Below are 25,226 nucleotides of genomic sequence, written 5' to 3'. Positions count from 1 at the left end.
AAGAGAAAATGACAGAAACATAAATAATACGTCCAAATGGATAAAGAGAAAATAACATAAACATAAATAATACGTCCAAATGGACAAAGAGAAAATGACATAAACATAACTAATACGTCCAAATGGACAAAGAGAAAATAACATAAACATAAATAATACGTCCAAATGGACAAAGAGAAAATAGCAGAAACATAAATATGATGAATGATAAAATAAAGCATAAAACAAGAAATATAAAGAACAATATAATAAAATGCGAAAATTAAAGTCAATTGTTAGTATGTTAGCACGCGAATCATCTTGAAGCTAGTCAAGTATATCCAGGATGTTAGTGAAGATCGATGGTGAGTGAATGATGATCTCGGATTTAAAGTTAATGAAAATTTATCAGAAGCTTGATAGAATCATAGCGACTACACGATAAATTTTCAAAAGTCTTAAATCAACTGCATACAATCTCTGCCATATTTGATCTTTTATTCTGATTCGGGACAAAGAAAAAGATAAGAAATAATATCAAATAATATACAAAAATAAATATAAAACAAATTAAACCTAATTCATTTTTTTTGTGATTTTTTGGAATTGATTTTAAGTTAATTAACAAGCTAATTAAACAAATAATTATACAAATAATTAAACTTAACAAGAAAAATATTCTTTTTTATGTCAAAAATTAGATTATAAAAATATAAACCTAAATCTAAAAGGAAAATATTTTTGGAGTTTTTTTACTGGTTAAAAATAATTAAAAAGCAATATTTATATAATTACTAATTAATTAAGCAAAATAAATTAATCATGAATAAAAATAAAATATTTTTATGCTAAAAAATAAAATAATATTTTATAAACTTAAAACTGAAATTAAAATATTTTTGGGTTTTTAAAACTATTTTTAATTAATTTTGAAAAGAAAATAGATTAAATAAGAAAATATAAAGAAAATAAAACAAACTGGATCCTGTGTGGTGATTTTTTGGTGGACCATGGTGGTCTGTGCTAGCTGGGAGCGTTTGATGAAGATCTGTGATGATCTGATGGTTATGATTGAAAAGCGCACCATAATTATTATGGGATGAAAGTAATGAATCAATCCTCTTTTTCAAAGTCTATGGTGGGCTCCTCGCAGTTGACCAGCGATTGGGAAGAATGGAGACTGCCATGCAAGCGGTCCTCAATTTCAAACTTACTATTCATCTTCTTCTTCATATTACCTGCGGAATTAGCTGCGGATTTTCCTGCGGATTTTTCCTTCAAATTTTCAAGCTCTTGAACGACCTACAAAATGAAGATGAAAAAAAAACAAGGGCCACCCAGATCACCTAATTTGACCCTTCTAAACATGATAGCGGTGTTAGTTTTTTCATTTGAGCAACGTAACTATGAGTTTGGAGCTTGGCCATGGTAATGTTCATACATGGTGTTTTAACATGGTTCTCTTGGTTCTGGCCATTAAAGCTTCATGCTAACGTTCAAAGTTACTCTAAATATTCCCAGGAACATGTTAGTGTCATTATATTTCAACAAAATATAACAATAATAAAAGTATGATAAAATTTGAAATATGCATAAATATGGAGTTTTTGATTCATGAACTCCTAACACTACTACATGTTATAGGCTACATGATGCTTACTCTATGATGTCCCAAGAGTGGAATAGAGTGATTGAAATTGATTGAAAGTGGCTATTTGAATGAGCCTTGATTTTTACAAGTTTATTGAAACTTTTGGAAAATATAAAATTCTTAAGCTATGGCTCTGTTGTGTTTGTTGTTGTTGTTCTTCCCTTCCTCCTCTTTTGAATGAGAAAATTGAGCCCTATTTATAGGCCAAGCAAGTGGAATTGCCATGATTGATTTTGTGGAAAAAGAAGATAAAATGGCATATTTTTTCATTCAAAAGAGGAATTGCCATATTTTTTCAATGAGTGCATTTCTTTAACCATGGTTAAAACACTCAAGTGTTATTCTCTCCAATCTCAAATCTTATCTTGAAGCATCTTTGAATTTGTCTTGATTGGCAACCATAAGCATCTTTGAAAATATCTTAGAATTATTTCACTTTAATTAAATTTTAAATGAATAAAATTTAATCAAAAATGAAATAAAAATGTCATGAACCATGGATAGGTTGTGGATTCCCTTAGCCATATGAGAACATGGACGTAATCACAAAAGACTTGGATTTTTTTGAAAAAGAATCAAATTTTGGTCATTACTTGTTTCATGCATTTTTCCAAAAAAGGTCAACTTCATCAAGGCATATCTCCCTCAATTTTGATCCTATGAAGGTGTTCTTGTACTTTTTGGAAATCCCAAGATGTCCTTTACAAGCCACTTTGGAAGCTTTTTTGCATTTGGAGAAGTTATCTTGATGATATAGGCTTTGACAAAAAACTGCTTTTTGTTGACTTTCAAAACGACCTGTAATGTTTTGGCTTATATCTCTTATGCGGAAGCATTTCTTGACCTTGGGTTCAACATAAAAGTTGTAGAGAATTGAATTTCCTTGAGAATGAGCTGTGGTTGGAATTTTTCTGATGAAAGAGGAGAGAGTTATGGCTAGTCAAAGTTCAGTTGACTTTTAGGTCAAAAACCCTAATTTTGCAATTTTGAGTTTTGTTGATTTCTGAACTTTTCTTGATGAATTATGATCAAACATTGATCAAATAGTGAATATTACTTCAAATGATTGATGTTGACCAAAAATCTTAATTTTTTACTGCAGTTGACTTTTCTCCGATGAACTGTAGTTTTGCGATCTTTCAATGAATCAAGGTCTTCTCCTCAATTGAATGACATGAATGGATTATAATGTTGATTTGAAGGCCTTTGAATCATCTCCTGATTAAAATTCAATCTTCTGGTGAAATTAGGTCAAAACCCTAATTTGGCGCTTCTGGCGATCTTGAGAGTTGTCTGCCTTAAACTGAGCCATCCTTGGACTTGAATATTGATTGAAGGAACCTTTGAATCCTGAAATAATGTTGAACCTCTTGTGGGCCTCAAAACCCTAATTTCTTCAGCTTTCTCTTGATCATTCTCCTGTCTTTTAACACACAAGCAACCAACTTTTTTTGCTTTTTTTGTTAGTAAATAAAAATATGCATGATGATAAATGATAATGATAATGATCATAACACTTAGAAAAATGATGGGATCTCAGAGGTCAAAAATTGGGGTGCAACAGTGTTAACCTCAAACCAACACAACATGACTCAAATGAGAAGAAGGTCAAGTACTGGTACCATTTGTGAAAGATGAGAATCGTCGAAGTGAAAAATCATTGAAAAAACCAGAAGTCTTGACTCCAGAAGCCAAGTTATGATGATTAAGGAGATCTCTCAAAAGCAGAAGCAGAAGATGTCGAGACTTGTTTCCCAATAACTCTAAGTCTAAGTCTGACACTGTATCTATAAATTTAAGAAAGTGATGAAATTAGATCATGAATATAGTAAATACACATGAACAATTTTAAAAACTAATGGAATATATAAGCAATTTAGGAGGATCACCTTGGCACAATAGTCCGAATATGTTTGTTACATTTAGGGCAAAAAAACCTTTTGGAATCTACAACAACTCCCTTGTTATAGACACATGCAGCATACCACCAGTCACTGCCACCAACAAAATGGTTGATTGTGCCTAAAACAACACAAACCATGTCCTACACACACAATAAAGAATAACAAAATTAGAATCATCATAAATAATATCACTACATTTAGATGATAAATATACGTTATACTACATTTTGACTATCTTTTAGCTCCTCAATTGTTTTTCGTTGACTCAAATTCAAGAATTCTTCTTCTAAACTCAACTCAAAAGCATACTTTATATAACTGAATGGTTGAGTGGGTGATCCAATGTTATCACTGATAAGCAAGAAACAGAACTAAGCATAATTGATGAATGAGAAAAAACAATAAAAATGGACTGAAGTAATAGTTGTTAACTACCTATTTGGGTTTGAAACAATTTGCCTCAAGGATTTTCTGGGTTGAACAATAGATTGGTACAGTTCATTGCATTCTGCAATTGTACTTTCCCATTATACATTTTAACTTTCAGACACCCAACAAGCACGACAACTTTTCCTATGTAGCCAGTCTGGAGGAATGCATCAAGGGCATCAACATATGTTCCAAAAAGTATGCATTCAAGTTTCATTCTGTATAGAGATTAAAAAACAAATTCACTAAGTATGCATTCAAGTTTCATTCTGTATAGAGATTAAAAAACAAATTCACTAAGTATGCATTCAAGTTTCATTGTGTATAGAGATTAAAAAACAAATTCACTTAATGTAAGTCATATGGCAGCTCAGATGTAGTATTCAAAGGTTTGTATAATATACAATAACTTACCCATTAGAATCTAACTCAATCACTTTAAACTTAGTGGTGACACGATTCCTTTCATAAATCCTTTCACGTCCAACAGCAGATACAATTGCCACAACTTCTATTTCGAGTGATTAGGAAAAGCAATATCAAAAACATATAATCGTATAATATAATAAAGCACAAAACATAAATAGAATCAAATTTAGAAAAAAAAATGGTTTTACCGATCAAATAGTCCATATCAATTTTCCCAACAATTTCTAGAAAAGATATCAATCTATAAGGAGAGATTGTTATCAGCAGAGCCGTCTCATGTTTTTGGATGCCCTGTGTAGGTTAGTCACAATTTAGCAAGAACATAAATAAACAGAGTCCCTATATAATCACAATTTAACTTGGCAAATATTTTATGAGGCCCCATAGCCATAAGTTAACCTTCAAATTTTTGAGGCCCTGTGCGGTAGGCCGCCTTGCACGCCCTCAAAGACGGTCCTGGTTATCAGATTAGTTTCAACTTTTGTAACAACCGTGCCACTTTGCAAACTCAACTTGAATTTATGTTTTGTAGTCCTATAAGCTCCAGAATTAGCGGCAACACCAAAGGATTTCAAATTATACACAGTTCCATCACATATCTTAGATTGAAAAGACAACATGACTTTCCTAACTGAAGTTTGTATCTTGTCACCCTTTAAATTCATAAGCAAAAGAAAAACAATATCACAAAATATAATCAAAAAATAAGGAATTAAGTATAATAAAACCAAACGACAACGATAACCTTTTCATCCATCAAAACCGTTTCCATTGCATAAAAATTCGGTTTGGAATTCATATCTGGTACAAACTATAAGCGAACAATTCGAACAACAATGTCCCATGATTCCTTGGCAGGAGTGATGTCGTCAACATAGTCATGTCTTCTAGCGGCCATGGAAAATTTCTGATAGAGAATCAATGAATGATAATTGCAGAAAAATAGATGAGGAAATGGAAGGAATCATGTTTTGGAAAAAGGAATTAGACCTGTTTATACACCCAAATTTATCAGAAATCAGAAATCAACATGTATTAAATGTACTTACATGGAAAATTGAATGGAATAAACAACATTGATAATTAGATGTATGATAATTAAAAGTGAATTGTAAGGGCTGCATTGAGAAGAACAACTCGAATTGATAGAGGAAGGTCGTCGTTTTGAGGTGAAAGGCGTTAATTGCATGAGTCTCAAAGCTATGCCGGTTCAACTTATGAACAAATGAAGGGACCCATCTATGTTTTTTGTTTTCAAGGCCCAAGATATGGCAACACACGATTTGTTATTATCAGGTTTTAACTGTATCCAAAGTCTAAAATAGTAGCTAAAATTCAGTACAAATATTACATTAATTACAATTAAATATTTTTAAATAAATTAATTATAGTTACCATTTAAATAATTTAGAAGTTAAGAATTATAAGAAGTTGCGATTTATAGATTTAAATATAGTTAATTACAATTAAATCTTTTTAAAATAAATTCAAAAATGTAAAAAGTTTTATTATATTAAATTAATTAATAAATATTATTAATATTAATGATAAACTACTTTTATAAATTATAATAAATAATAAATAAAATTGAATAAATACTCGATAAACCATTTGTGATTTTTTTTAAATAACCATGTATTAAAAAAAATTACGCAAATAACCACGTTTCGGAAAAAATTACGCAAATAACCAGATTTCAGAAAACCTTGACACCAAGGCGCCATGTGAGATGGCGCCACCATTGTACCAGATGAAGGGAGACGCCATTTGAGATGGCTCCTATGTCCAGCTTTTCTGCAATAAGTCATCTCACATGGCGCCTTGGTGCATTTGTAGAAGACACATATACAAGGAGGAGCCATATGAGATGACTCCTCCTCCTAAAAGTTAAAGGGAGGCGCCATTTGACATGGCTTATTGGACTGAGTGTGCCATGTCAGATGGCGCCTAGGGCTAAAAAAAATGAAATAAGCCATGTGAGATTGCGCCTTAGGGTGTGTTTGGTTCAAATGAGGGGGAGGGGAGGGGAGGGATTTTAATGGAGGGGAGAGAAGGGGAGGGGAGGTGAGGGGGTTTTTTAATCAGATGGGTGTTTGGTTCAAATGAGGGGAGGGGAGGGGAAGGGAGGAATTTTAATTAAAAATATGTTTGGTTCAGGAGGGGAGGGGAGGGGTTTTATTAACAATTTACATTTTTATCCTTATTATCTTATATAAGTGATACAATATGATATTCAAATGTGAAAAATCTATACATATTTTTTTGTTAGTAAAATTTCTAGTATTGAGTGACTGAAAAGTTATAATTTACTACATAACGTTAAAACATTGAATTCACTTAATTCGAATAAAATGTTCAAAAACAAATTAAACTATATGTTGATAACAACTTTGAAATCGTAATGAATTATTTAACACATAAAATACATAAAACAATTTATTATTAAATATAAATGGTTTAAATATTTTAATAAAATAAATAAATTAAAATAAAAAATTTAAAATTTGATATAAAAGAAAATATGATAGGATACATAACAAAATTAGAAAAAAATATAAATAAACATAAAAGAGTTATAAAAAAAATCAAAAAAGTGAAATGATTATGATTTATATTAAGGACAAAAATTTTAAAATAATTTGAAGGTGGAGAATAATTATAATAAGTTGATAGAAGCAATCGAGAAAAATCACACAGAAGAGAGCAATAATACAAAAGAAAATGAATAATTTTAAAATATTAAAATTAAACTGAGGATATTATAGTAATTATAATAATTTTAAAATATTAAAATTGAGATTCTCTCCCCTCCCCTCCAAATCCCTCCGATTTGGAGGAACGCAAAAAGTGTGTTTTGGAGGGGTTTAGCTCCCCTTCCCTCCCCTCCCCTCATAAAATTTGAACCAAACACATTTAATTAAAAATATTCCCTCCCCTCCCCTCCATCTACCCCGAACCAAACACACCCTTAGTGTTAAGGGTTTTAGAAATCTGGTTATTCTGAAACGTAGTTATTTGCGTAATTTTTTTTTAATAAATGGTTTTTAAAAAAAAAATCACCATTTGCACTACAATTAACATTTTTGTTAAACTTAATTATTTTAATTTAGATATAAAATTTAGATTAACTAAAAGTGGGCAATTTCATATTTTTTAACTATAATGAACTAATAAAAACAAATATGCGTATTCCTGATATTGAGAATTCAAAGTTTTACTAAAAGTCAATTTCTTAAATTTATATTCTTTGAATGAGAATTCAAAATAAATAATAAATACTAACTATTTACAAATAGCAAATTTGCCATAAAACTCCTTTTACTTTAATATTTTAAATTTTAAATTATAATGTACATAATAAAAAATAAATAGAATGTATTTGGGAGCAAGTATTCGACTATCTCACCCGTCTTCATATTTTGTAATCGAAATATATATGTTTTAAATTTTAAATTATAATGTACATAATAAAAAATAAATAGAATGTATTTGGGAGCAAGTATTCCACTATCTCACCCGCCTTCATATTTTGTAATCGAAATATATATGAGTATATGCTGGTGCTTTTTTGGGTATAATATTAGGTCTTCACATCTCTCGAGTAAATGGGATAAGTATTTTGATGAAATATTATTTAATTTGGGAAATAAGTAACGGGGTACAGTACATTACATTTTTCTTGCGTGTAGTTTTCCTTTCAATGGTATAGAAATGATAATAAACACATATATGAGGATAAGAAGTTAACATAACAATAAACCATATTTAAATTTGATATTGTTTCAAGTGAACAGATACAAATTTGATATTGTTTCAAGTGAATCGATACAAATTTATAAGTTAACATAATATAAACCATCTACATTTGATATAATGTTGCACAGATTTGGGTAGTTAAAAAACATAGCTCAAAGTAATGGAAATGTATTGATTAAATCATTCTTAAAATATGTGTTGGAAAAGATATGTATGGATCAAAACAAAGAAGATAACCTCTTTTAACCGGTAATAAAAGACAGAAACAGGACTAACAATAAGGAGGTTTACACTACTTAAAAAAGTAAGGTGTGATAGAAAAAGATTTAAGAAACATGTAAGCATAAATAAATCAATTAAACACAAAAACATATTCCATTTAAGTCTAAAACAACTACTGAAATAAATCAGCAAAAAGTCAGGTATTGAACCAGTGATTGTAGATTACAACTACCAGAATGAAACGAAAACCTCAGTCAAAAATATAGAAGAATAACAACCTCAAAGTTCTAAAACAACCAAAAGCATACAAAACTTCTAGGTCATTCTTTGGGCAGCTTCCTTGGCAATGAGTCTTTCCTTGGCCTTGGTCTTTGCTTGAGATTTGGAACCCATGATACCGCCACCCCACTTCTTCCTGTATTCCTCATACTTGTCGTTGAAGTTAGCCTGAAAAAAAGCAAGACATTATAGATTAGTAAAATATAACAATCTATTCAAAATTTAGAGTATGAAAATGCAAACAAGACTTAAAGAACCAAACTCTAAAGTTTAACCACCTTAATGGCTTCTAGGATTCTGCTGAATTCCATTTTGTCTTCATTCTTGACAGTTGTCAAACACAAAACAGCAGCAGTTTTCTTGTGAACAATCTGCAAAATTTGACATTGGTTAAGTCAATATTTATATTGACATGTAGAATTTGTGTTATATAATAGACAATAAGAGAATAATTACTGTTCCGAGGCGTGCTTTGCCCTTGACAATGCAGTAAGGAATTTCCATCTTCCTGCACAAAGCTGGAAGCCATACGACAAGCTCAATTGGGTCGACATCATGAGCAATCACAACAAGTTGTGCCTTGTTCTGAGAAAACCACAAGTATATGTTAGAAGAAAATCATCCAAATGGGTATATGAGAGTATGCATAATCATTCATTAACATAAAGCACGAATAATACCTGCTCAATAAGATAGGTAACATGGTTGAGACCATATTTCACATTAATAGGCTTCTTTGTCTCAACAGTTTTGCCCTCAGATTCAGCTTGAGCCCTTTTCAATAGACGCTCTTTCTTCTCAGGTTTGTCCTCAGGCCTATACTTAAGGAGCATCTTAAATAGGTTTGTGGCTGCACAGTACATCAAATAGAATTGATTAGCACAAGTAAAACGCAATTACAATATTACAATCATAATACAAAAAATGAACACCATAAACATCATTCATCACTACATGTAGCATGTCATATACCAGCAAGCACACAACATCAAACAAACATCTCTCAATATTAACCTCTAAAAACATACTTATAATGTATCATTTCTTAGCATTAAACAAAAGTAACAAATTTGAACTTAACAAAATCATACAAGATATTTAAAACAAGCTAGTAACATGCAGCAAAGCATACAAGATCAAACAACCAATTAATCCAGACTATTCTTTAAACCTAAAAAATCAAATTACATAGCACCAACATCTGTTACACATCTGAAAAAGGTGTGTCTGTGTGAGTGTCTGTGTCAGAAACAAATTATAAACGATTAATTCAGTCATTTTTAACAACACTGCTTGTGATTACTTATAATTCATTCATTCATTTCTACAAATTTGATGTCGATTTACAAATTATAAACATATAAAAAAACAAAACTTCTATGTCAATAATACCCAAATTTTAACAACCACCCATTAAAAATTAACATAAAACCTAATTAAATCACAATTAACACAAAAAAAAAAACTTTTGCTAAATAGAATAAAAATCAAAAAACCCTAATATTATTGACCAAACATTGAACATTTAACAAAAACACCAAACTAAAATCAAATCTAAATTAAAAATTACCATTTCACAATCACAAAGAGCGAGTTAGCGAGTTAAAAAGTTATATTTACCAAGGTTTTTATCGAGTGTCTTGGTGAACTGGTTAAGTGCAGGTGGAACCTTCAACCTCTGCTTAAGGATCCTCTTCTTCCTCTGGATTTGAACAGTCTTAGGCCATTTCACAAACCGAGTCAAATCCCTCTTCGGAGGCAAAGCACCGCCGATCCCGAATTGCTTTGGCCTCTTCTCGAAAAGCGGGTTCACCACTTTCTCAGGCTGCTTCTTCTTAGCAGCTGCAACTGGTGCTTTTCCACCGCGCTTTGGTCCCTGCAAAACAAAGAGAATCACGTTTGAGAATAAGCGGATTTGAGAATAAGCGGATCGATTCAGAGAGAGGGGGGAGAATTGTTACCATAGCTGCTGCTGTTGTTGGTGGAAGTGGCTGAAGAAGAAGAAAGTGTAGACAAAGGAAAAACCCTAGTTGTGATTGAAGTGAACTTAAAAGAGATTCTGAAATGTGGGCTTTCGGTTATGGGTCGGGTTTGGCCCATAGTTGATTTTGTTAGTGTGGTTTTGTTAGGCCCGGTTCATAATAATAAAAATGATTATTATGTAAGTAAAATGTTTGTGATGAAATATTTATTAAATAAATATAATTTATAAATTATTAAAATAAATTTATGATTTAACTTTAACAATAGAGGGGTACAACACTATTAAAATTGTATAATTTTTAATTATCGATATAAATAAAAGTAATTATTTTTTAAGAATATTTTTAATTAATTTATGAGTGACAAACACTTGTCTCATTTACACATTTATGTAATTATTATTTTAATTGTATAAATTAATTAGTAACCTATGTTTTAAAGTAAAATGTTGAACTAAGTGAAAAAATGATATTTGTAATGTAAAAAAAAAAAGTATAAGTGTGTGTTTCTCTTGCAAAGGCAAGGAGACTCAGGAGCCCTAGTAGATATATTACATGAAATAGGTTAGGGTTAGTCCACAGCGGCGAGTAGCCTTTTTAAGGTGATTTTTTAGAGTATTTAGAGAGTCAGCTCACGTGAGGTGGGTGGTTCTGATGGTGGTCGGTGCTGTTAGGTTATATGTGGGCGGTTACAATGGTGTTTTAGGTGGCTACTCGGAGTTGAGTGTTTTCTAAATAATATTGGGTGGTAATAAGTGGTTGTCACTTGAATGAATGAGGATCCTCTATCCATTTGGTCGATAGTCCTTTTATAAGAGTTTTCTGGAGCTAGGGTTTACGGTCCCCCAGACGTGGTCTCGTATACTCCCCCTTTTTAGGGAGACTATTTGATCGACTATATCATCGGAGTCAATGAAGACTTTACTTGCTTAAGATGTGTATTTGGACGGACCACAAGGGGGACCCCAATGGATTTCGCTTAGGCGGTCCAACTATCAGGCGATGGGCGCTTTAATATAGGACTTTGTCAAATAGGACATTACAATACTTTTTCCATATTTGACCACTAGCTCACTTTTTTCATATATTATATCGTGCTTGCATCAATTACACAAAAATGATAATCTAATTTTATTCTTATAAGACAACATACACGATTAAAATTACATTATTTTCCATTCACTAATATCAACTAGAGTGGGATAATTTTCTTGTGCCTTGATAGAGGTATTCCATGAGAAAGCAACAAAGAACCAGGTGTATCTGCATTGTGTAACACCGCAATTTTTATTAATTGTTTTATATTGAATTATTGGTGATTAATGATGGTTTTTGGTGTTCTAATTAGTTATCGTGTTGTTGTGATTAGAGGGATATGAACATAGTTAAACTCCAACTAGTTCATTCAAAGAATAACATCAATTTGGTGCAAGGGTAAACACACCAAATCAATCACGAAACTCTTACCATAAATGGTCAAAGGGCAACTCAAACAATCTAGCGCAGTAATCACATAACCATTAGCCGAAGTATCGATCACCATACTCACACTCATAGAAGACAATCTCAAACCCATCATAGTAGCAAATTCAAACGAAATAAATGAATGAGTAGCACCAATATCAATAATAACAACTAACTTAACATAGTTAATAAAACAAGTACGTCGAATTAAGTTATCCTTCTTAGAATATTCTGAACCACTCAAAGAGAACACTTTACCACTAGTCTGAGCAGTAGTAACAAACTTCTTTCACTTCTAACACTGGTTACTGATGTAACCCTGCTCATCAAAATTAAAATAATCCGGACCTTTATTATTGCACTCAGGGGCACAAATGACTTGTCTTACCACATTTGATACATCTCAACACCTTATTGTTATAATCGTTGGCGCGGTGGCCTGGCTCACCACACTTAAATCACTTGACATAAGTGGGAGCTCCTCCCCTACTTGACTTCTTCTCATAAAAATCTTTTTGTCTTCCCTTGTCAATAAGAGTACTATACGACTTACCATGATTTGGGTTGTTCCCATTCTTCTCATTATAACTCTTATAAAAAGAAGATTTGGCTATGTTATCCTGATCATAAATTCTGCACTTATTCACTAGCATAGGAAACTGGAGAATCTCAAGATGACTGACACCCTGCTAGATCACTGGACGTAGTCCATTCTCAAACTTGAGGCACTTGGACACTTTTGCTGCCAAATTGTTATAACGCGGGTAATACTTCACTAGCTCCTCAAATCTAGCAACATACTCATCAATAGTTGAACTCCATTACTTCAACTTAAGGAATTCAATTTCTTTCTTCCCGCCCCCATCCTCGGGGTAGTACTTCTCCAAAAAAGCAGCTATGAATACAACCTAAGTAATCTATGTACCCAGAATCTCCACGAAGGTGCAAGAAACACAAGAAAAAGGGGTTTGAATTGGGTTGTTGTTGGCGCAATAAAGTGGCAAGCAAAAGATTTCAAAGTATTACTCTGAGAATTATCGTGTCCATAGAGAATTGTCAGGTTAGAATGTCATTCAACGGTTTCATTGTTTTCGAGCTTGGGTTTGAATGAGCAAAAAGTAAAAACGTATAAAAAATAAATACATTCTTAGGAGAGAATAACCTATCAGGCATGAATATACACTACTTGTCAAAAACTTAAACCTATCAAACAGTTGCACTCAACCTACAATTCTCGTCATTACCATCACGTGTCTCTCACATAAGTATTTATCTCTAACGCAAAGCTGCGGGAACATCCGTATTCTCGCGTCGACGATCTCTCGCGCGAAACTCAAACACTAAAGCATTAAGCTTCGACTCACAAGTGATTGTTAGCTTTAAATCCATCTATAGTGTCTAGAAGCTAACATAAATTTATCCCTAACCATAATATGTGAAATATATCTTTACAATAACACAAATCCAAGCATAAATGCAAAAAAAAGGGGAATATAACAAAAACTATATAAAGCAGATTTTGTACAATGCCATAAGCGATAAACATACACAAGATTCTAGTAAGTATACAAACAAAACATAATAAAAGATAAATAGACAAAGAGGATAAGAGATAAACCAAACATCTCATGGGTTGTCTGCTCCGATTTATGAAGAATCCACCTCCGATCATCTAAATGCACAAGCATATTATTGTTTTCTAAGCTAATCTAACCTAATAATGAAATTGATGAATTTGGGACAAAAAATACCCAAAGACATAATCCTAAAAAATGTCTCAAATGAGAAACATATACACAAAATTCTTGCAACCGCGTTAAGCCACCTCACTGGGCTGCCACTTATTCCCAAAACATCTAGTTGTACAACAGAGGTCGCGCTTAGCTGGCTGACCGCGCTAAGCGGGCTCAGAAAATCAATCATGCCTTTGTTATTGAAACTGGTAGCGCGCTTCAACTTGGGCTATGCGCGCTCTGCAGAATTTTCTTCCTTATTACTCCAAAACTGCGCATTCGAAGTCGTGCCTTCGGTACTTTATTGCTCGAGGCTCCAATATGCATCAATACCTATAAAATGAATAAAAATAGTTAAACGGTATATAAAACGAATTAAAACTCAAGTATACTATTATTTACACAAAAGTTGGGTGTTTTACTATAAAAACCAAAAGAATAAAATCAATAAGTGTCATAAATATATACTTAAAATTACGATATTTTGGCACTTATCAACTCTTCCCAATTTGAAACGTTGTTTGTCCTCAAACAATGTCAAACAACTCAAAGAATCAAAAGTAATAAACTAAAGTATCGTTAATCAACAAGTTTCGAAAACCAAAAACAAATGTATGGCTCTACACAAAAACGTACAAACAAAGTAATACTTACCACAGTCCTACAACGACAACATGTAAGCGAAACGAATCCTAAGTACACTAATCATGCTAAACATTCTAAAACAATACAAACTCACATCATGAATCACACCTAGCAAAAAATCATCGAGGGATGAAAAACTCCCAAAAGCGAGGGACTTTAACACTCATCCAACAATCTTGTAAACAAAAAACTAAATTACGCATTCATCCAAAAATCATATTGAAAATTTCAAAGGCGAGAATCACAAGGGCTTTTAAAGGTTCTAATATGGCTTGGTTAACAAACAATGGGTAAATACTAAGGATAATCAAAACAAAAATTTGCCTAAACTTAAAGGAGTGATCAATTCACAGAGGCTCTAACAACAAAATCTCAATCAAACTTCTTCTTTGTTCCCAAGTTGTCACATCAATCATACTACTTATTTGCACAACTATTACATATTTATTTATTTTATTTTTTTCAAAACTTTTTTCTTTTTTCTTTCTTTTTCACATTTTTTTCATTTCTTTTCTCAACAACCAAATAAATAGCAAACATTTCTCTCTCCAACTTAAATTCAACCAACATCAAAGTGTGAATACTCCCTACTTTTTAAGGCAAGGTAAAAATTCAAACAAAAAATTATGGTTGTGGATTCAAGAAAATAAAGATCAAAATCCATACAAAAAGAAGAACTAAATACTCATATACAAGCATCAAGTTCAAAAGCAACATGGAGATTGACAAAAAGCTCAAAGGAGGTTAACAAATGATCACACACTCACATGGTGAATTGACTATTTAGTTATAGTGGTTGTGCGCAAAATGAAACAAATGTATTGATTCTTTTCATGCTCTCATACAATCAACATAAATAACATATTAAACATAATAAAATATAGTTAAAATAAATACTGTAGCGTCCAACATATTTGAACAATGAAAAGCTTTCTCGCATTTGGAGTTAGGGAAATAAGGTGATTTAATCAACAAGCAAGTAATGCAAAAGAATGAATGACATGATAATTTTACAAATGAAAAGTTTTCTAAACACGTTATGCCATAGAAAGCGACAAATGAGTACCTTGAATGATACAGCTTCAAAATCATCATTATCATACATCCACAAGTTGAATCACTCAAACTTGACAAATTACCTCAAAAATATTTTATTTAACGAACCAAAGCTTGAGTCTAAATAACCAACAAAATAGTTAGAAAAAATAATACTATTATCTACTACTAAATAGCCTTGGTGAAAGTTGTAACGATCGTTTTCTTTTAATTATTATGTTATTGTGTGTTGTGTGAATTATTTGATAATTATGTGAATAATTGGTTTTGTGTTATTTTATGGGAGATTATTAGTGAATAACATGAGTTAGTAAAACTATTAGTAATTGGGCCTAAGTTAGAATTAGTAATTGGGAGGTGCTAATTAGAGCCCATTAGCATTATGAGAAGTTAGTAAGGGTTTAACAAAACAAGGGAATTTGGAAAAATAGAAAGTTATAACCTCATTTAGAGAAAGAAGAGAAAGAGAATAGGAGAAGATACGTCAAGGTTCCCAATTGTCGATAGAGTTGTCTTCAATCTAAAACCCAAGGTAAGGGTGGGATTCTTTCATGATAAGGGATTGTATGGTGGGGATTGATTGTATGTTTGTTATCCATGAATGTGTGAATTGAAATTGTTAGGGTTTGTGATATATTTCCATGAAATTGTGCCTTTAATCATGTTGTGATGAAGATTGTTGATGAACAATGTTAGATGCTGGTTATATGTGCCTTAAATTGTTGTTTTAGAATGGTTTCCGTTAGTGGAAAAATGATTTCGCAAGTCTGTTATCGCTGTTGTTTTTCTACAAAATCACACGTCCGCTAAGCGGTCATGGTCCGCTAAGCGACCCCTGGGAACAAATTTGAAAATTCGTGAGCTCGCTAAGCGGAGATGGTCCGCTAAGCAGGGCTGCGAAAACTGTTCACTTCTGGATTTAGTTCTGCGAAGCACGCTTGAGTCCGCTAAGTGAACCTTGTTGTTGAAAACTTTTTGAAACTTCTAATTGTTGGCCAGCGTAGCAAGCGTGTGACGCAGGGAACCTGGGTTCGATCCCAGGGTTCTGCGTTTATTTTAATTGTTTTGTTTGTTAAGCCTCCTTCGCGGATCCAGTGCATAAAGTCCATGAGAACTCATGATGCGCCTGACACTATCCAACCATCAGATTGCTCCGGAAACAGATCTAACGCCTTTGGGGAAGGCAGGTGCACCATGCACCTTCAGCTTTGCACCACACAGGATCAGCTAAGTTCTTTTTTTTCAATTTCTTTTTCTTTTTAACTATATAATACATTGTCTTTTTATTTATTTACATTACTTATATATTGTTTTTCTAAAAAATCCTTTTTAATATCTTTTTCCTTTAAAAAATTGTTAAACTCCTTTTTTTCATAAAACATATTAAAAATAAAAATATTTATCTTAATTAAATAATTTTATTTAAATATTCAATTTAAATTAATTTGTTTAATTATTTAATTAATTATAAATGCTTTTTTTAATTGTTTGAAAAATACTTATCAGGATTAGAAAATTTAATCAAAACTTTATTTTGCCGATTTAATTAATTAGGTTGAAAATCAATAATTAATTAATTTGGCCTTTTATTTATTCTATTAATCATGATTAACTTGTACCCTAATCAGGGTTTACGAAGATCATTCCATACACTGAGATATTTATTTTCTGTGCCTTTTCAGGGTTGACTATTCAAGTATATCCCGACTACGCGCCTATCAAAATCCAAAGCTAAGTATTCTATTTATTTTGAAAAGTCTATTTTGTTTCCTTTGATTTTAGGGTTTGCCCTTTATATTTTTTGAACTGGGCATACATTCACTCCATATATTTTTCTGCCTTTGCCATTTTTCAGGGTTAACCCTGAGGCTTCCTCCGACCGCCAACCATGTCAGATCAAATTCAAAATGCAAAGCTAAGTGCCTTTTTATTTATTATTTCTTAATTTCTTTATCTTTATCTTTTATTAGGGTTGGTAATGTTCGCCTCCGAACCGATAATGCACTCACCCTTTCTCACCTTTTCAGGGTTTGCCAACCGCCAAAGCTCGAATAATCGGTAACCCTAGAACTCTAACTCCTTTTATTTTTCTGCCTAATTATTACTTATGTCAAACCCGCTGGATTCTTATTCCCTTCCCCTATTATTATGTATCTGCTTCTAGTCTGTATTGATTGGCCTTGAAGGCACTTAAACTGTTTTATACTTTCTGCTGTGGTTAGTAATCTTAGGGAGTGCAAGCCTTGAACTGAATTAGGATAACTAATTACAAGATAAATATTCGAATTAATCACGTGATTGTTGCACCCACGCACACTTTTGGGGTAACCTCTCTGTTGCCTGTTGCCTTGTTGCATGTTGCCTTGTGTTTTCTGCAGAATAGCCATGTCCCTCGAATGTGAGGATACCTCAGCCATGTTGCCTCGGTAAATACAAAGGTCATAAAGTCCCTAAATGATGCTGCCTTCGATACACCAATATGACCTCGACCCTCGGAAGTTGCCTACGAAAGGCTGAGGTATCCTCTAGCTGCCTACGAAAGGCTATTCTGGTTCTTCCCTTAGACTACCTGCCTCTCTATGGCATGAGACAGTCTTATGGCGAACAAACTCTCGATGACCCTTCAATCTCCAAATGAAAGGCTCCCTGCCCTCTTATGGCATGGAAAGACCCTTTCACCCTGAAAGGCTAAAAGAACTGATTTTCTACATTATTAAGGTAATTGCCCCTAATTGCTTTACCTTGTTCTAAAACCTTTTTCATATTCTTTCTCATAAACCTTCTAAATGGCTACGCTCATTTACGAGCTAAAGTCCATATTCTTTTCTTCTACATTTCTGAAAACAAAGAGCAAAGCAATTAAGAGCCCATGGAAAACCATGGATGCAAAGGGTGCCTTACACCTTCCCTTTGCATAATTACCCCCCGAACCCTATTTTATTTAAAAGGTTTTTCCTGTTCTTTTAGCCTTTCCGATATTTGGATAAAATAAAAGTCGGTGGCGACTCATGCTTAACCGCGACATTTTCGATTATAAAAAAGTCAGTTCACCGTATTACAAAGGGCATCAACATATGTTCCAAAAAGTATGCATTCAAGTTTCATTTTGTATAGAGATTAAAAAACAAATTCACTTAATGTAAGTCATATGGCAACTCAGCTGTAGTATTCAAAGGTTTGTATAATATACAATCGCTTACCCATTAGACTCTAACTCAATCACTTTAAACTTAGTGGTGACACGATTCCTTTCATAAACCCTCTCACGTCCAACAGCAAATACAATTGCCACAACTTCTATTTCGAATGATTAGGAAAAGCAATATCAAAAACATATAATCGTATAATATAATAAAGCACAAAACATAAACAGAATCAAATTTAGAAAAAAAATTGGTTTTACCGATCAAATAGTCCATATCAATTTTCCCAACAATTTATGGAAAAGATACCAATCTATGAGGAGAGACAGTTATCAGATTAGTTTCAACTTTTGTAACAACCGTGCCACTTTGCAAGCTCAACTTGAATTTGTGTTTTATAGTCCTATAAGCTCCAGAATTAGGAGAAGATACGCCAAGGTTAGAATCTCATTTAGAGAAAGAAGAGAAAGAGAATAGGAGAAGATACGTCAAGGTTCCCAATTGTCGATAGAGTTGTCTTCAATCTAAAACCCAAGGTAAGGGTGAGATTCTTTCATGATAAGGGATTGTATGGTGGGGATTGATTGTATGTTTGTTATCCATGAATGTGTGAATTGAAATTGTTAGGGTTTGTGATATATTTCCATGAAATTGTGCCTTTAATCATGTTATGATGAAGATTGTTGATGAACAATGTTAGATGCTAGTTATATGTGCCTTAAATTGTTGTTTTAGAATGGTTTTCGTTAGTGGAAAAATGATTTCGCAAGTCTGTTATCGCTGTTGTTTTTCTACAAAATCACACGTCTGCTAAGCGGTCATGGTCCGCTAAGCGACCCCTGGGAACAAATTTGAAAATTTGTGAGCTCGCTAAGCGGAGATGGTCCGCTAAGCAGGGCTGCGAAAACTGTTCACTTCTGGATTTAGTTCTGCGAAGCACGCTTGAGTCTGCTAAGTGAACCTTGTTGTTGAAAACTTTTTGAAACTTCTAATTGTTGTATCTTTTGATCCGTAACTCCTTTTTAAGTGTCGTTTGAACCTCCGTGAAGCTTGAAGCAATGTTTATCTAATGAAAATGATTTGAAAACTTTGGAAACCTTTTTGAAAGTTTTTCTTAAATTGTATGTTTCCGATTTAATGATATTTTGTGGAGTTGAATATTTGTGTATAGTTGTATATCGTAAAGACGTGATTGAGATGTGATAAGTTACTATCATAGTAATGATATGGTTGTTGCCATAGAACCTTGGCATTAAGTTGATGTTGTTTAGACGATGTTGTGACGTGTTGTTTATGTTGTATTTGTTGTATTTGTGGATGTGCATCATTTGAGCCACATCCATTGCATTGTTTGAGACGGCCCAAGTGGCAAAATATTTGAGACGACCTTAATGGCAAATGTTTGAGACGACCCAAGTGGCAAATGTTTGAGACGAGAGTTTTACTCCAATGGTACCACATGCATGTGCATAAAATCAAGTCGCATATTGAGTCACATTTTGAATGGTTGTGTGTTATGATGTAAAGGTTATGATGTATTGATGAGATAGTTGTGCTTTTGAATATGTTATTGTATATGATTAATAACATTGTTGTTGAGATGAATGTAGTTTTGTGATGAGAAGTGGTGAGCGATGTATGATCTTTCTTTGCTATGAGTATTAACATATGTTCCTTTATACTGTTTGATATCTCACCCCTTATGTTTGAATGTTACCCTTTGTTGGTAACGTGCAGGTAACAATGTGGAGTAGTTGTTTACCTTTGTAGCTCGAGTCGATGTCTATTGCTATAATACGTAGCACTCGGGGGATTTGTCGTTTGCTTGCTTTATGTGTTATGCTTGATTGGATTTTGTTATCGTTTATGGAACATGTTTTTTAGTTGTTGGCATGTTGTCACAAATGTTATAACTTGAAGTTTATGAGTTTTGTGAATTCCGCTGCGATGTTTAAAAGTTGTTTTGATTTTGAATGAATATTGGATTACGATTCCTCCCTTGATTGTGTTATGTATATTTATTAATGAGCTTGCATGAGATTTTGTTTAAGTTGAATATGTGATGCCTCAAAAAGTTGTTGTCTTTGAGATTTTGCACTCTGATTTCTTATTAAATTGCAGGGTAGATTTGGGGTGTTACAAAAGTGGGAAAAGGAAGGCCAAGTGGAATAGGAATCCCACTGGAACAAAACAAAGAAGGCAAATTTTTTTGAGCACGCTAAGCGGGAGCAGAAAAATTCACAAAAATCAGAACTGAGTTTGATCTTTTAGCCAAGTTCCATTTCACCTAAACACCTCAGATACAGAAAAATAACTAAAATTTACAATCATTAGGGTGCCTCCCAACAAGCGCTTGTTTTACATCGTTAGCTCGACGCCTTTATTGTTTTGATGCTTGGCAAGTAGATTCCTCTCTTCATGCCATGGCGATGCCGATAGGACCGTTCCTCAGTTCTGGACATTCTCCCAACATCCTAGTTATTGATAATGTCGAGTGATTTGTTATTGACATTTGATCTTGACTTCCAATTCATCTTTCTAAACACCTTATTAAATTGTCTTCCAAGTAGCACAAGGTCTTCAGATAATCCTTCATCTCTAGCCAAGTCACCTATATCTTTTAAACTTTTAGCATTAGACACAAAGGTTATACTCTTCTTCTTTTTCAGACTTTTTACTAAACCCTAGTTCAAAGGTGTGAAAAGATCCCATAAGTTCATCAACCTTCATGTTATTTATATCTTAGGCTTCTTCAATGGCAGGTAGCTTCCTCTCATCATGCCATGGTGATGCCGATATGACTGTTCCTCAGTTCTGGACATTCTCCCAACATCCTAGTTATTGTTGATGTCGAGTGATTTGTTATTGACATTTGATCTTGACTTCCAGTCCATCTTTCTAAACACCTTATTAAATTGTCTTCCAAGTAGCACAAGGTCTTCCGATAATCCTTCATCTCTAGCCAAGTCACCTATATCTTTTAAACTTCCAGCATTAGTACAAAGGCTATACTCTTCTTCTTTTCAGACTTTTCACCAAACCCTAGTTCAAAGGTGTGAAAAGATCCCATAATTAAGTTCATCAACCTTCATGTCAAACCTATTTGGAAGAGATTTGAGATTTTTTCTGACCAACTTGGCTTCTGACATCTTATCTCCTATTGCACTAGAGGCACTGGCTATCTCAATAATATTCACGTGAAAGTCATGAATACTCTCATCTTCCTTCATTCTTAAGTTCTCAAACTTAGTGGTAAGAAGTTGAAGTCTTGACATCGTTACCTTAGAGGTTCCTCCATGAGCAGTCTTCAAAATTTCCCAAGTTTCTTTAGCAACATTAGAACTACTTATTAGTCTGAAGATGTTTTTGTCCACTCCACTGAACAAGGCATTCAATGCTTTAAAGTTTCCTAGAGCAAATTTATCATCTTCATCATCCCAGTCCCCCCCATCCTTTAATAATTCAATAATCTTCCAATCCTTATCTTTAGTCAATGGAAGATTCCATCCTTTGACCACAAATTTCCATGTCTTGCTCCACCATACGAGCTTTCTAATAGTCATAGCTGGTTCCATCAATAATGGATGATCTATTAACAAATCCTCATTCCCTATTAATTGTACCAGGAAGTATCTTCCTTGAGTCTCACCCAAATACAAACAAGATGCCTACTTTGATACCAATTAAAATTCTAATATTCAGATCTCAGATGTCGTAAGAGATGTCGAGACACTGATCTCTGAACAACATACAATGACAAGGTAAATACAATTTAAAGGCGCTAAAAAGTAAATGAACACACATAATTATTCACCCAGTTCGATATATAATACACCTACCTCCGAGGGCTATCAAACCAGTGATAAACCCACTATGATAGCATTAATTCAAAGTTTTATGTAAACAACCCACGATTTACCGACTTCTCACTTAATCACCACCTGTGATATACTTCTACCTAAGACTCACCCAGGTATGAGACCCTTCCCAATCCCCTCAATCATAACCGTGATTATCAGTTCAAATACTTTTGAAGACACACTTCAAAGACATATAATCATTCAATGCTTAAAAGCTTATGAATGATTAACATAACTTACAACACAATAGAAACAATCATACTCTAGCATCAAAATGATATTAGAGAGGCTCACGATTAACACATCCAAACCCTAGCAAAAACACACGTAAGTTCCACACTAAAACTAGGTTAGTGACAATCTATTTAAAGCACACACCTGTACTGAATTTAGGCTTCAAAAATGCAGCAAGGAGACTGCTAAAGATCTGCAAAATCTTCTCCATAAAAATAGGTCTTCAATCAAGAGTTTCCTAAAATGTCTTAACCTTTAAAAAACTGAATGCTTTTAAGTACCAACATGATCTTTGATTCCTCAGTCTTGGACGCCACATATGATTACTTAATATGCCCAAAATATTAAGTAATTAAATCGAACCAACAAAATTCAAACTGTAAACTGTAGCAGACCAGATGTCCTACTCTTCTAGTTAGGACATCCCATTCGACATGTTGAACCTGCAAATTGAAACATCTCGTTCAATATGTTGCTGCGAAGTTAATTTTGCCAAAATTGATGCTAATCATAGTTTAAGAGAAATAACATCCATTACCTAACCATCCCTATATACATATTCTATAATCGAAGAAAACTTAAACCCGAATTTAAATCCAATCAAAATGGAATTTCACCGTCAAATTCGGAGCAAATTTCGATGGATACTCGCGGATAGGGTTTTGCTTCACTTAGTATATATTTCTTTCATTTCTTCCCTTCCTCTTTGCTTGCATAACTATATTATTGAAAGCTAAAACGACTAAGCAGTGAGGTCGTTTAATTAAGTTCCATTGACTATACGTTCTAACAAGGATTCCCAACCACCGCCTAGTGCTCTCTTTCTGCTTTAGTACGACATCTCCGGCCAAAGCAAACCGAAACCGAAACAGCCACCGATCACACCACACCATGGACAGCAAAAACGTCGTCGTTTGCGACAACGGAACCGCTTTTCTACTACACGGCCTGCGCCGGTGGTTTGTTTGCTTTACGAGCGGAGCTCGTTTTTGTGATATTCTTGTGTGTTGTTTTTGTTTTCCCCATAGGTTGCTATCTTAGTTTAGACTTGCACCCTTTGTATGACAACATAGGTAGCAAGCTTTCCCCCTTAACTTAGGTTTTCCTCATGCATTCTTTAAAACACAAACCACACTCTTTGATTTTCTTTTCTTAAGAGTTTGTTATTTCCGCTCCATTCCCAGCATAAGTCTCCAAAGGTCGAGCAGCGGAGTGCGAATGTAACTCGTTCACCTAAAAAACATAAAACAAACAGAAACTAGTTGGCCGAACTACGGCGCTCTGATTTCTCTATTGCCCATTGGAGGTACGTAGGCACAAGGTACGAACACCCTAGAGAGCAAACTTTTTCTTTTCTTATTTTTGTTCGACTTTCTTGCTTATTTGCTTATTCCTTCCATTGCATGTTTCCTCTTATTTGTATATCTTCCATTGCATGTCTTCCTTAGCACATAACATGTTACACACACACACATACCTTTAGATTAGAAAATTAGCAAGAATGGATCCTGTGGAGTACCACAGACGTGAGGGGTGCTAACACCTTCCCCTCACGTAACAGACACCCTTAACCTTTCTCTAAGACCATTGCTTGTTATTTGGTTTTCTTCGATATTTTCCATTCCTGTGCGTAGGATAAATATATGTTCGATGGCGACTTCATTGTTTTGTTTCAATGAGTTTTCCAGTTGCTTCAATCTCTACTCTCTTATATTCTTTCTTTTTCACCTTCTCATTTTTATGTAAATGTTCCGTATTTCAGTTTCGTTTTTACCACACATCTTCTTCTCTAATCTCTCAACTTTTTTTTCACCTTCACTAATCTCTCGTCTCTTCTATTTTTTTATTTTATTATAATAATTTTTATATTTTTTATGCTATTATTTTATGTTTAATATTTCACTTTTGTCTAATTTAATTTTTACATATTAAATAGAAAATTGTTGTCAAAATATGACGAGTTTTGTTGTTATTTGATAGTGTATGAATGTCTAAATACAAAATTATGTTGTCATCTATATGTGTATGTATGGCTCAATAAAATATTTGTATAAAACCGAACCAACCGAACTGAACCAAACCGCATTAATTTGGTTTGGTTTGGTTCGGAATTGCTAGTAGCTCAAGTGGTAGCAGGAATTGCTATGAATACGCACTTAACCCCTAGGTACGTGGTTCGATTCCTACAGGAGGCAAAAACAATATTTCATGGGCAGCCAGTATGCGGACCTAGGGGGAGTATTGATTAAGCTGATGACATGCTTGGTAGGCCGGAAGCCCCGCAGGGTAAGCGGAAATCCAGGGTGTTACACTATACTTCTACCTAAGACTCACCTAGGTATGAGACCCTTCCTAATCCCCTCAATCACAACCGTGATTATCAGTTCAAATACTTTTGAAGATACACTTCAAAGACATACAATCATTCAATGCTTAAAAGCTTATGAATGATTAACATAA

General features: G+C 33.5%; 2 protein-coding genes across 2 annotated transcripts; both read right to left on the bottom strand.

The window, feature by feature from the left end:
- Positions 1-3,335: 3,335 nt before the first annotated feature.
- LOC131631967 (uncharacterized) lies at positions 3,336-5,290 on the bottom strand. The gene is made up of 8 exons (XM_058902731.1): positions 5,216-5,290; positions 4,884-5,045; positions 4,581-4,683; positions 4,378-4,474; positions 4,068-4,181; positions 3,759-3,885; positions 3,568-3,674; positions 3,336-3,417 (listed from the first exon to the last, which is right to left on the bottom strand). Exons 1-8 carry the CDS (start codon positions 5,288-5,290, stop codon positions 3,336-3,338), a joined length of 867 nt encoding a protein of 288 aa, XP_058758714.1.
- Positions 5,291-8,504: 3,214 nt separating this feature from the next.
- On the bottom strand, positions 8,505-10,725 carry LOC131631982 (large ribosomal subunit protein eL8y). The gene is made up of 6 exons (XM_058902747.1): positions 10,611-10,725; positions 10,270-10,525; positions 9,330-9,499; positions 9,106-9,234; positions 8,928-9,020; positions 8,505-8,817 (listed from the first exon to the last, which is right to left on the bottom strand). Exons 1-6 carry the CDS (start codon positions 10,611-10,613, stop codon positions 8,686-8,688), a joined length of 783 nt encoding a protein of 260 aa, XP_058758730.1. The 5' UTR covers positions 10,614-10,725; the 3' UTR covers positions 8,505-8,685.
- Between the last annotated feature and the right edge of the window lie 14,501 nt (positions 10,726-25,226).

Source organism: Vicia villosa, unplaced genomic scaffold, assembly GCF_029867415.1.
Source record: "Vicia villosa cultivar HV-30 ecotype Madison, WI unplaced genomic scaffold, Vvil1.0 ctg.000892F_1_1, whole genome shotgun sequence".
NCBI lineage: Eukaryota > Viridiplantae > Streptophyta > Magnoliopsida > Fabales > Fabaceae > Vicia > Vicia villosa.
This window is presented reverse-complemented; position numbering and strand designations above follow the sequence as displayed.